Raw genomic sequence first — 13,782 nt, 5'->3', positions numbered from 1 at the left:
CAAATAAATTGAATTATTGTAAACAAATAGGAACCAGGGATGTTTACATGTTTTGCAAAATCATATTTATCAAACTTATTAATACTGCTGTGTTACCGAGTGTGCTTAATATAAAAATAACTAATCTTTCTTGCAACAATAAAAAAATATTGCTGTGCCACAGCGGTAAATATGTCGTGTCCTCATGGTCGGGGGCTGTGGACACACTAGCATTTTAATGTAAGGCAAGGCAAGGCAAGGCAAGTTTATTTGTATAGCACATTTCAACAACAAGGTAATTCAAAGTGCTTCACATAAAACCATTAAAAGCATCAAAACATAAGGCAAAAGAAAAGGAGATTTAAAAACAATTAAAGAAACAGTGTAAGAAATAAAATTCAGTAGTAAAAAGTAAAGGAGATTTAAAACATACATTGAAACAATAATTGATGTCTCCCTGTAGTATTTATCTCTCTACTTTCCATTTCTTTTCTCTATGACGCCTCAAACTAACTGGAGATTTTGCCTCATAATCAACTTCAGAAAATATCTTCTTTGTTTTGATCTCTTTTCCAAGCAGTTTATCTTTTGGCTTTTCCCCTACATAATAGTGCCCACACCATTTGCATGTAGTGATAAGGGAATATCATACATAACAATTCTATTGTTGTTCTACTTTTTATAATTGAGGCGTAGTTCTGTCGAGAGAAAATCAAAAGGCTCGGTTAAAGGTGAAATAGTTGCTTGTGGGGAAGTTGCGTGACAAAGCACGGTGTCAGGACCCTGGTTGACACCATCACACAAATCGATTCCAGAGATTATAATCTTGTTTTGCGCCTGACGTGGGTCAGTCGCCAAGGGCGGATGAGCCAAATTAACTTGGATTTGGTCAGTGTGGCAGCCAATCCTCGTCTTATCCTGCAGGCTCACTTTAAAGGACATTATTGAATGGTTGTCACTATTGGCCTCTTGTCTAACAAGACTCCTATTTCCCACCTGCAAGTACAATTTAGAAGAGTTTGTATTTTACCAGGCTGACGTGCAAAACAAGCAGACAGGAAAGTCTGTTTGTAATTTGCATGTGAATAGTGTGCGGTTTTTTTCTGTGGTGGATTTAAACAAAGTGTTTTTAGTATTAACCAAAGATATAACAAGCCCTCAATTTCTGTTGACCTTGTGTTCTTTTTCTAGTTTTTTTTAGAAGACAATTTGCTGCCTCCTGTTCCTGTTTACAATTCATCCAATGAAACACAATTTTACCCTAATGGACAACTAATTGCCTTCACAGGCAAAAACAATTTCTACCTTCCCGTAAGTGAAGATTATCACGATCATCTGTACATTTCTTTTGTCATCCTTGGTTGATTTATTCCAGTTATCAATCTGACTTTCTGTCCCTTTTTCTGTCTGTCTAGTACTTAATTTACAGTTGCATTCTGGGCCTCATCTCTTGCTCTGTGTTCCTGAGGATAAACTACGAGCTGAAAATGATTATCATGTTGACGGCTGTTGTGGTTTACAATATCATTATTCTACAAACCCATGCCTCTCTGCTGGATGAATATAGCAGATTTCTGTACAAGACTGAAAGCCTGGACAGGTAAGTGCACAGTGACAAACAGATAATGTTCAAGAGAGTGTCAAAGAATTGTATGGAGTCAAAATTTATGAAGCGAGTATGTTGAGGTAGGCTGAGAAGTGAAACGGTTATGTTGACACAATGACCATCTGCTGTAAAACCTGTGGGATTCTGAGTAAATGGAAAACCGTGATATGAAGAGAAAGGAGAGCAAGAAGGTCTACCTCAACGTCTTCCAGATGCACAGTGGTCAGTGTATTGTAGGTGTTATGCTACAGCACAGCTAATTGAAATGACATGGTTATGTTGAGGTTCTGGATTGTGGTATGTGAGCAAACATGAAAGGAGATAAAGATTAGTAACTAACATAAATGCAAGAATGTTGTTACACCATAGGATACGTGTACTTCTTGCTCTTCTTGCATTTGATTAGGGAGGACACTCCCAATCTGACTACAATCTGAATTTACTGTCATCAGTTATAAGAAAAAGAAATACACAACTACTAACTAATAGCATGACAGAATGCGTGAAATTCAAACAAACTGCTCAAACTCTGAAAGACGGTCACTGCTACTGAGCCACTAACTGTTTTGAAAGATAAATACGTGTAGTTTTGTCGTTTCTGCAACTTTGGATTGAACCTATAATAAACAAACTATCAAAATGTACTTTCTACATCAGGGGTGTCAAACTCATTTTCACTCTCGGGCCACATCAGCATCACGGTCGCCCTCAAAGGGCCGGTTGTAAATGTAACTACTCCTAACATATTTAGTTTAGTTTCCCGGGATATCTGTGACTTCCACAACACGTACTAAGCAGAAATAGAGGTTATTTTTTCTATGGTTAATGGCGGACAGTTGAACGGCTTTCAGGGCGATAAGCCACGCCCCCTCTCCGACGCGTCCAGTGCGAATGAACACAAATAAATATATCGGATTCGCGGCATAATGGGGTTTTTCAGGAGTTTCCCCTCCTGTGAAGCCAATATATTTCACACAGTTTTGGTCACAGTGGCAGAGAACTTGCAAGTGATTCAGATCCACCTCGGAAATATAACTGTGTTCCAAGAGAACCTCATGTTAAAATAAAAACAGTGCCATGCCATTTGCTATATATGTCCTCAAAATGGCAATGGTTTTCATTTGTTTTGTAAAATAGCCAGTAGCATTTTATAACAAAATGATATGCAATTAAATGAATCATTTCGTATTATTTTGTATATTTTGTCATATTTAATGTGGGATATTTATGTTCTGGTGCAATGTCAAGACCATATTTGATAATGTGACAAGAATATATGCTCTAAAGTAGCTAGCTTAGACACATAGAAGCAGCAGTAAGTAACTTGGGCCCGTCATAATAGCATGAACTTTGGTCAGCAGTGGCAAAGTGTAGAATTGACAAATCCAAAAGCTTTGTTGTAAAACTCATAAATTAAATGATGCTTCCTGTTTGTGTGCTTTCCATCTCCGATATACCGGTACCTGTATGTGCAGCTGTCTGTCCTCAGTCATTGCCCTCCTTTCTGTGTGAAGAATTGATTAAATAATGAACCAGGCAAGTGCAGAACTTGCAGGCTGTTTTTGCAGTTGTCTGCCGAGCTGCCCTAGATAAGAGTAAGTTCCCATTAATATGCAAAATGTGCTTCCAGAAATTAGGATGCAACAGTCCTGTTTGAGTGTTATCACACAGTCAGAGCTTCAACTCAGACTTCTCTGCTATAAAGAATCTGTTTCATTGTAGATTTGAATAAGAGCATTGTTAAACATTTTTTAACTCAACTGCTCGCATATAGTATGCTTCAGGCTTTTTGTGCAACTCTGAGTGTGTTTGAGCATGAACTGTAGCTAGATTAGTATTTTTGCACGCACAGGACAATTCATAGCTGTATCTTGGTTGGTTGCCTGAGTCAGGTGTCCTACTTTTAGGTTTATGATGGTGGAAACGCAAGAGCTTGATGTGGATTCACAGTGCCGAGTCTTTGCAGATGGTGAACACTATCTCGTTGTTTAATGCCTCTTGAAAAACGTTCCTTGTGAATGCACCCTGGCAAGGAAGCTCAGCCGCCGGAATACAGATAAACAAACTCTTCTCACAGCAAACCAATGGCAGCTTGGAATGAAATGGTCTGTTAATCAATCATGTGACACATGACATATACCACACATTATGACTTGAATTTTTAATTAAATTGTATTACTTTCATCCCAGTTTCTTCACTTTTTTACTCATGCTTTTTTTCGTTTATCTTTTGTCACTTTTCACTCTTAATCTTTTTCTTCGTCTCTCTCTTTCTCCATGCATAAAAACATCTTTCTTTTTCTCTCTGCTCTTCAAGACCAGGAGTTCTCAAAGACCTTAAGACTATGGGCTCTATCTCCCTCTTTATCTTCTTCATCACTCTGCTTGTACTCGCCAGACAGGTAAGTCCACACTTTAATAGTTTGAATGATGTTATCAGCTGTCATCTGTGACATTTTCATCTTTACAGCTCTGAAATGTCGCCGTTGCACTCTTTATTTTTTCCTCTTTGTATTTGTGTGTATGTGTTTATTTGTTTTCTCCCACGAGGAAACCCACAATCCCGTGATCTCTTTCACCTTTTAACGCGTCTCCCACGTGTGAACACAATTAAGTTTGATGTACAGCCCAGCTGAAGAAGCAGTGCAACTGGGGGTTGCACCCGGGCCAGTGCTGTCATTGGCGAGCATTTTCTTCACTGGAGCTTTAGATGTTTCCTGTGAATGCAGAGGAAATTGGACTCCCGATACTACTGTTCATAGCTCTCTTTATACTGTATGTACCTTTTGTAACCTCAGAGCTTGGGGAACGTTAAGCAGAAGCAGAGAGGATATAGCTTTTCGGCTGCTATGCCACACTGTGCAAGAGAGGCATCATGAGACCAGTTTGGCCAGACACTGTTAGCCAATGATTTACAACAGGAAGTCTGAAGTTACACAGGTGGACTTTGAGATTTACTTCTGTGTAGTGTGCTTCTTAGTCTGGCTGTTTTGGGTTTACTAAAGGGTTCTTGCTGTACTTGAGTGCGATCCAGAACAGACTACTGTCCTCTGGAGCTACAGTACAGTCATAAGTACTAGCATCAACTCTATATCTTTACAGTAACAATAATCAACCCGTTGTAAGAGCCTTTTACTCTGAGCTAGTAGTGACATACATTTTATAACACGATACATGTAGGCCATGTAGTGACTGTGTGTGACTGTGTGCACATGTGAGTGTGCATGCTTACTTTATTTGTCTGGTTCTCTCACTGACAACACTCTGTCAGTGAGAGAAGACATGTGCAGAGTAATATTTCTGTTTTCTGTCAGAGCTTATCATTAAAGAGGAAGCAGCCCATCCCCTGGGCTGCTCCACTTTTTCTTTCTCTGTGGGGACTGAATTGTGTGCACAAAAAGCATAATGAAGGCATGAGTGGATCTACAGGCGAAGCAAAAGCTACACCTTTTACTACATGCGTCCTGTGCCTCTTGTTAACTGATACTACACCTACAAAAATAATTATTTTGGCATTTCAAGTGTTGAAGCATCACACAGACACTTATTTGGCATCGTAGTACACTGAGCGTATGTGCTGTATGCATTATTTAGTGTGATTTTTAAATCGACACACTTTGAATTTCCACTGGGAACGTCTGTTTGTGGAACTTCTGTCTCACATAATGGAGATTGAGTTTGAGCTGACTCTGTCCCGAGCTCAAAGAAAAGGATGTACAGCAAAAATAACAGATGCCATTTATTCATATCTGCTCAGTCTCAAAAATATTGCTCTGATACATACACACTTTGTCTATGTACCCCCCCCCCCTTTCTCTTTAGACTGTAAAGTTATTATAGTTCTAAAATTCAACCATAATACTTTCTCTGCTTATTCATTGTTACATCAGATCATCTTACAGAAATGTTTCTCCTTGGTTGGTGCATTCCTTTTATGAAATCGGATAACATTGTTTACTGCTGAGGAAAAAGCACTTCAGCCAATAAGGAAGAAATTTAATTTCACTTAAGAAATTATTCCCACAAAGAAAGTAATTCCTCACCTGAAACATTTGACTCCTTCTTGCCTTACATTGTGTCCATCAAAATGTCTTGTTCCTTTAGTTCTGGTAAAATAATCATGTTTTTGTAGCTTTCCACCTGTGATTTAACTAAAATTGCACAATTCACTGTATTGCTGCCTGTCTTGACGGAAGTTGTATGAGGTTTTTTGCAATTGTTTAAAATGTGTAGTCCGTTCTTTTTAGTGTTTCGTTTGCTTTTCTGTCTTTAAGCATTGACGGCATTTACAGTTTGTATTTTTCCCTGTGACCTGATGGAAGCAAGCTGTACAGCTGTACCTTCAGTCTCTTCACCTCTGTGTCCTCTTGTAACAGAATGAATATTACTGTAGGTTAGACTTTCTGTGGAAGAACAAGTTCAAGAAGGAGTGCGAGGAGATTGAAACCATGGAGAACCTCAACCGGGTTTTGTTGGAGAATGTCCTGCCTGCACACGTCGCAGAACATTTCCTGGCACGCAACTGGAAGAATGAGGTAGGCAGCCATTATGTTTTCTTTCATTTAAAGTTGTGAAGGGTCATGCAAATTGTGTTTTGACAAATGGATGCAGATGTATGTGGTTTCACAGAGGTCTTGCAGTACCAGTGGCTCTATGCCAAGATTACATCAATTCACTGCATTGCAAAGCAGCTTACCTCAAAGATAATCTATATTTTGAGTCATTACAATATATCTGAAATATGTACATACTTTGCTGCTATTTATGTTTTTAATCCACTCAAAAACCAGGATGAGTGTGTGTGTGTGTACTCACACAAGTATAATTCAGACTGGGGAGCATCCAGACTGTGCATTAGCAAATTCTTTACAAGAAAAGTATTAACAATAAATTATTAATTTCCTATAACGATTGCAAAACATTGGGGGAGACTGAGGTGAATTTGCTGACTTGCCTGTGAGACCATCTCATTCATCATTCTGAATTGTGTTATATCCCCTGAGTGCTTCTCACAGTGTGAACTGTGAAAAGTAAAGTTTAACATCTTAGGAAGTTTAGAGGACGTGGCATCCTGGAGGTCATGGGAGTTTAAATAGGAATGATACCTCCGTGTTTTGTAATCCGGCTTGTTTTGTCTGCCTCGCTGGTCCCACTGATGTTTTTATTTGAGAATACTGTTACAGTTTTTCTCGATTGCTAAGACACATTTCTTGAAACGGTCGCCCATTCTCTCAAAACTGTAAACACAAAACCTCATCTTCAAGCACTATTTACAAAACCTCTGAATCCTCTTGCAAAATGAAACTTTCGCCTCAAAACAGTTTTACCTGTGCTCAAAATCAAACACTGCTCTCAAATCATAAACAAAGTGATCAAAATAATATACACTATCAAGCAGTCAGTAAACAATACACCAATAAATAGAAAGCACATTGTTCAAAACATATAGTTCTCAGGGAGAAGTCGATTTTTAATCTCAAAACAAATTTCATATGAACGAAAACATGTTCTATTACAGTCGCTCAAAATTGATCAGAAATGACTACTGTGCTTTGCTCTTTGCAATTTATTTTGTTCTTCCTCCTCCTTGTACCCCTATTTGTACAGTACTGTACCCTGCAGCTCACAAACGTGTCCTTTGTCTCTGTGATACTGTAATTCTTGTTCTTTGTTGATATGAACCTGCAACCAGTCAACATCTATTGAGCAGTCAGTACTGTTACTGTAACAAATAGAAAGCACGATGTCCTCTCACATTGTTTCTTCTGTCCATTCTCAGACTTTCTCCTTCCCACCTTCAACTACCTGTTTGCTCTCTAAACTGGCTAATATTGGTTGTGTCACATCATTTGATACAAGTGAAATCCATTTTGAGTAATTGTGTTTAATCAATGACATGTGTTCTCTATTTGTATTTGATTGTTGCCATTTGTGTTTACCAGTGTGGATGACATGTGCATTAGTGTGCAGAATGTGTTTTGAGACTGAGAATGTGTTTAGAGTTTTGCTGAAAAGTCTAAGTGAGATCTGCAAATTGTGTTTTACCATGTGAAACAGTTTAAGGTATTGACAACAGACTGCACAATTAGCTAAATGAGTTCAGGCAACTGAGAACTTTGTTCAGCCAATGGGTTTCAGTGTTTTAGCAATTGAGAAAAACTGTAAGTATTCTTTCAATACATCAGAATATTGTCACCTGTTTTTCTTCCATTTTAAGAAGTCTGTGGCTTATCAATTTTATAATATTGTTTCGTATTTGGTCACGCAGGATCTGTATCACCAGTCCTATGACCTGGTGTGTGTCACGTTCGCCTCCATCCCAGACTTTAAAGAGTTCTACACTGAATCTGATGCCAACAAAGAAGGATTGGAGTGCCTCAGGCTCCTTAACGAAATCATTGCTGATTTTGACGAGGTAAATAACCAACCGTCACAACATCCTACACGTGCACCACAAATGCTAGAAACAAACCAGGATACTCTTTCCACTACAGGTTTCATTGATTTTCTTGTCATATGTGATTTGACTCAAACCACAACCGCTTCTTAAAAATCCATACACTGCATATATAATATGTGGTGTCTGTCTCTGTCCCTTTTGTTAAAGCTGTTCTGTGGATCGTGTTCTGTATTTGTGTGTGTGTAGCTGCTGTCGAAACCGAAGTTCAGCGGCGTGGAAAAGATCAAGACTATTGGCAGCACTTACATGGCTGCTACTGGGCTGAATGCATCTCCTGGGCCTGAGTACACATCACAGGTATGCTCATCACACACACACACACACACACACACACCTACACACACACACACACACACCACACACACATTAAAATCATGCTAAATCATTTTTGACGTCAGCTTTCACAACTTTTGTTCAACTAGAATTGAATGTGTAACTGGTTGTGTTTCCTCATTGTTTCCCAGGAGCATGACAGGCAGTACATGCACATAGGGACCATGGTAGAGTTTGCATTTGCCTTGGTGGGGAAGCTGGACGTTATCAACAAACACTCTTTTAATGACTTCAAACTTAGAGTTGGTGAGTTTCACATAAAAGCAACATTTCGCTAGCAAGTACCACACCATCAAAATTAAGCTTTGTTAAGGAACACATGATTAATATGAAAGGCTTGAACTGCATGTAGCTCATCCACTTTGCCAAATGCGTTGTGGGGAGTTGTGCGTTGTTGTGCGTTGCAGTTACATGAGACTAGATGAAGCGGATGTAGTGGAGATACGCTATGGAGGACCAGCGGCTCAAGATTGTATTGGGATGCAATTACAGGAGGCAGAGGTAGTGGCTACAATCCTGAATGAGTGAACAGAGTAAAGGGCCGGAGAAATCCCAGGCAAGGAGAGAATGATGTGAAAATGCTGATGGAACCAGAATCAAGAAGCAATCTGTCCAGGCTCTACGATAAAAAGAGGACTATTGGATAAGAGTTTAGTGTATGGAGGAACAAGTGTTGAATGGGTGTATACAAGAGAGTCCATCTTCACAACTTCTGGAATCAGAAACGAGACGCAATGACTTTGGAGTGTCCCTCAACATGATCTGCGTGAAGAACATTTTGGTGTGTAATAGAGTAAAAAGGAGGGACTTGCGGGACAATTCATGGCCCCACAGAATTGATTCGGCTACTATTGGGTACATTTCCGAGAGTTAAGAGCAAGCGACTATGCATTCACTTGCGAACTACTTCGCGGCTTCAAACCATCCTCCTTGGAAACCACCAAAACCCACAGAAGGAGCTATATTGCTGTACGGTCTGACTTTTTGTGGGGCTGTTGGATGATCGTCAGATGATGATCTTAGAAGAAGGTGATCCCATTCTAGTCGGCCAGAATACTAAGCCTGAGCCAGAGTTCAGGCTGGCTTGAACTGTCTGGTGAGAGAGTCCTAGAGTGATGTTTTGAAAGGAGGGATTGATAGCAGGTGAGAGATAAGTGTTTGTCCTCTGGGAACGATGCGTATGTCTGATGCTGGCATCCTGGTGCCAGTGGCTCCATTTGATATGAACTGGGGCAATGCGGTTGGTGGAAGTAGGCGGTGGGGGCGCAGTCCTTAAATTACATTAAACTTAGAGTTGGTGAGTTACAAACAATAGCAACCGCATTTCACCTGTCCTCCTGTTACATTTCCAAAAAGTGCCTGCAACCGTGAATTCACCATTTTACATGTCAATGTTACTGACCTCACAGACAGAAAAAGGCCTAAAAGCTGGTGTGTGGTGGTATGCACCACCAACACGGCAAAGAACCCAGAACTAAGTTTTTATAAGCTGCCAGACTGAGGGATACAGGCAATAAGACATTCAAGGATCATTTGTTGTCAATGTGCAACTCAGGGATGCACAATGAAATTCAGCTGTAGCCCACTTGTAACAAACAAACACATGGCAAACAAAACGAAACAAAAACAGGAGTACTTTGAATTTGAATTACTTTGAATTTGCATCATAAGGAATGTAAACAGCAGGAACAAAAACAATTCCCTGGGCAGATAATATGGCCGACATTCTCACAATAAAAATGCAACATGAGGTAACATTGTCCATCAACTCTGGCTGTGTTTGAGCACCAAGCATCGTGATGTAAACACACCTCCTCTCATCCCACCGGAGTCCTGCGCTCTGTCCTGCCATCCGCCCGTCAAGTGCAGCTTGATCCGGGAAGAACGATGGATCCAGGTCTCTGTGAAGATGTGGGCTCAACAGTAACCGACCTCCCACTGCTTTCATCCATCTTATTGTACTGCAACCGGGCGTCGGACAGCCAGGAGCATGCTAGGTAGTGGAGTAGCCTTAGGTCGTAACTGGGTTAGCTAAGCTTTCATCGCGGCTCTCCTTGGTGACGTTTAACGAGCTACAGGCATTTTAATAGCCTTTCAGCCCTCGGTTGCATATCGTGCTGCCAATTGTTTTCCTGTCCGATGGGTGTGGTTTCCAGAGGATGATAGGAAAATATGAAGTGCGCTAAATAAACGTTGTTTACATCAAAATGCAGATGAAATATAAGAAACTAACAATAGCCCTGCTGTTGGCTTGTTCTTCTATTGGCAGAAATCATTTAGAGTTTGATAAATAGCAAATAGTTTGCTTTAAATGATAAGCTTGAATGTAGACTAAATGTATGTTCTATTGACATGTTATGTAACTGACATGGAGAGAGAGCGAGAGCGAGACTTACTGACAAAAGCATAGGGGGATAATTGAAGAGAAAAGCATTGCGGGCAGCTCCCAGCACCCTGCATGAGTTCGATACCTTCAACATTTCGCAGCATGGATTTCTTCATTAACTCAGCAGTGTGTGTGACTGTATACCCCCACTGCTTCTAGACGGGCCTTAAACGCATCAGAGGATACAAGCCAGGTTGCAATTTGCAGCAATTTGAAAAATTGACTCAGAAGCCAGAGTGAAGAGAAGCCCAGTGTCATCTGAGTGCTGTGAAAAGCTCCAGAGCCTGCTTAGCAGAGGTGCTGGGACGGCTGGGGATTAAGCTGCATTTGGCTTCCACGTTCATCTCATGTTCTGATGAAATCTTGTGAAAAGCTTTGTTTATTTGTATTCGTGCTGAAGGCCTTTTTGAGCTGCATTCTGGCTGCACTCAATGATTAATCAGTAAGATCAAAACTATTATTTGAATATTGCCCTTGTATGACATCAGAACTGGAAACAAAATGATTATAATGTGCTTGGTGTTTCCTGATGTAGTTACACTTTATTAAAAATAAATTATCCGATTAAGATGTGTATGGTGGAACATAATTCAACAAGTAAAAAAAGTATTGCAAAGGCAATACAGTGTCATTAACCGTAATTTGGAAAATGTTTAAATGCGCTCCAAATCCCATTCAGATTAACAAAAATAAAAGAATCTGAAAATGTAACTGACTAAATATGGTACAGATACATCTGGAATGTTCACTGATTGCTTGGTTTCCTTTGTCAGGTATTAACCATGGTCCAGTAATAGCTGGAGTCATTGGAGCCCAGAAACCACAGTATGATATCTGGGGGAACACAGTGAATGTAGCCAGCAGAATGGACAGCACTGGAGTCCTGGGAAAAATACAGGTAATTAAGGGATATGTCTTGTGATCTCCATTGTTCTTATTGTCACACATTCCATGAAAAGCCCAAAACCACCCATGTTTTGATCCCAACACAAGTATGATTTAACTAAAGACTGACACAGCTCCGTCCAAAGGAGCTCCGCTGGTGTCCCAAAACTATTGCATATTGCAAACATCAATGAGCCACACTGTTGCACTTGTTGACATGTTCATTACCATTGGGCTTTTGTCATGCCCATGCATGCGGCAACCCCTGGTTCTGAAAAGTGAAGCCAATGCGAAAGTGCCTTAAACCTGCATTCTCTTTACTGGCAATCTGGGGGCGTGGCGACTCTGGTTGCAAAATAAGTCTATGACAAAATTGCTTCTATTACCTGAGTAAACACTGAAAACAAGAGTTTATGATCTCAATCACTAGTTTCAAGTGTTTTTCAACAGAGCGTGTTGCTCATTTGGTAAATGATGGTCCTATTTAGACCATTAAGCAGGGTATGCTTTATGGTGGGGCTTCCTTGTGATTGACCTGTTGCAACCAGAGCCTTATACATCAATCCTCCGCTGTCCAAATATGGTAATTTCTGTTAACTGGTTGCAAAAAAACAAGACGGCGACTGCCAAAATCACAAATTGCGAAGGCCAAGACGCTGAACTCGAGGTTTTAAAACCGCAGTCCACAAACCAGTGGCTGACGTCACGACGACTGCGTCCACGTCTTCCAGTCTACGGTTATGCCTCCGTGCAGGTGGTAGGTGTGGCCAAAGGCAATATGTTTCTGGATTGTCTGTCCGTCTGGTCCATTCTGGTGAATGCGATATCTCAAGAACGGATGGAGGAAATTCTTACAATTTGACACAGACATCCACGTGGACTAAAATATGTTCTGATTAGAATTTGGAGGTCAGAGGTCACTGCGAACTCATGTCCGTTCCATTCTTGTGATATCTCAGCAAATTTCTTCAAATGTGGCACGTGTCCGTCTGGACTCAACTGATCAACGGATGAACTGATTTTTGTGGTCAAAGTTCGTCCATTCTCGTGAACGTGATATTTCAGGAATGTCTGGAGAGAATTTCTCCAAATGTTGCACAAGCTTTGAATTGGTCAGAATTTGGTGGTCAAAGGTCCCTTTGATGTCAAAAAAAACTATTTGGATAAACTTGGGTGTTAACTGCAACATGACTGGTTGGCGGAGGCATACACCGTCAACAATAATGCAAATAAATAATATTTGCTAAATACTTGGAAATTCCTCACTTATTTAAAACCACAACTAAATACGTGTGGCCCATTTCTAAAGATTTACATCTCCAGAAGGAATGAATGGACTTGGGGCTGAGACACAGACAGCAGGGAAGTTGGTAGCATTATGTGGACTAACACTTTTTTAAAAATTGAAATTGTTGAAAATAAGAAATGGAGTAACACCAGCGCTGACCATTATCTGAGATGCATTCAAGAACAAACCAGTTTGAGAAGTCTTTATCTATTAAACATCACATTGTGTTTGAAGTTGACCGTTTATTTTTAAAGCAGCAGCACTGCATTTTCATATGAAGACGTTTTAAATGCCAGTAAAGTTAAAAGATAAAACTCTTGTTCCCTCTGCTCGTGCTATTCATGGTATCAAGGACATCATATCATCTCAACATCATGTGACATCTTCAAATCTTACATTTTCACTCTGTTTGGACACTGGATCATTGGATAATGGTTTTTCACCTGCATGACATGTGGCTGTGGGAATCATTCAGTCCTCGGAGGGCTTTTTTCAATTGCATTCCAAGATTGCCTGTAGATATTTAACGATGTGCAGAGGCAACAGTAAGACATTGTGAGCTCTTCTAAGACAGCACATCGATATTTCTAATCCTGCGTTTGTAAGTTCTACTTTGTTCTGTGGAAACAGTGCTCCGTGTTATTTTATAGTTTTCCATTTCCATTTAATTTGATGCATTAGCTGTGATGATTCATGAGCCCGCGATCACTTATAACCATTAATGAAAATGCCTGTTATTTAATGTGCAGAGGCAACAATAAGAAATGTAGAGGTATACGTAGATATTTCCCATCCTGTGATTGCAGCTCTACTTAACACACCTATTTTTTGCAATCTTGTTTGAA

The 13,782-nt window shown here is 40.1% G+C and overlaps 1 protein-coding gene across 2 annotated transcripts in view; it reads left to right on the top strand.

The window, feature by feature from the left end:
- The window catches only part of adcy2a (adenylate cyclase 2a), a 43,608-nt gene that overhangs the window by 28,495 nt on the left and 1,331 nt on the right, over positions 1-13,782 (top strand). For both annotated transcript variants that reach the window (XM_079275550.1, XM_079275551.1), the window contains exons 17-24: positions 1,171-1,290; positions 1,395-1,579; positions 3,903-3,987; positions 5,962-6,120; positions 7,854-8,000; positions 8,232-8,342; positions 8,510-8,624; positions 11,538-11,662. In XM_079275550.1, the coding sequence (XP_079131676.1) occupies positions 1,171-1,290; positions 1,395-1,579; positions 3,903-3,987; positions 5,962-6,120; positions 7,854-8,000; positions 8,232-8,342; positions 8,510-8,624; positions 11,538-11,662 (1,047 nt within the window). The remainder of the gene's footprint in view (positions 1-1,170; positions 1,291-1,394; positions 1,580-3,902; positions 3,988-5,961; positions 6,121-7,853; positions 8,001-8,231; positions 8,343-8,509; positions 8,625-11,537; positions 11,663-13,782) is intronic.

The sequence above is a fragment of the Melanostigma gelatinosum genome (assembly GCF_949748355.1).
Source record: "Melanostigma gelatinosum genome assembly, chromosome: 9".
Classification (NCBI taxonomy): Eukaryota; Metazoa; Chordata; class Actinopteri; order Perciformes; family Zoarcidae; genus Melanostigma; species Melanostigma gelatinosum.
This window is presented reverse-complemented; position numbering and strand designations above follow the sequence as displayed.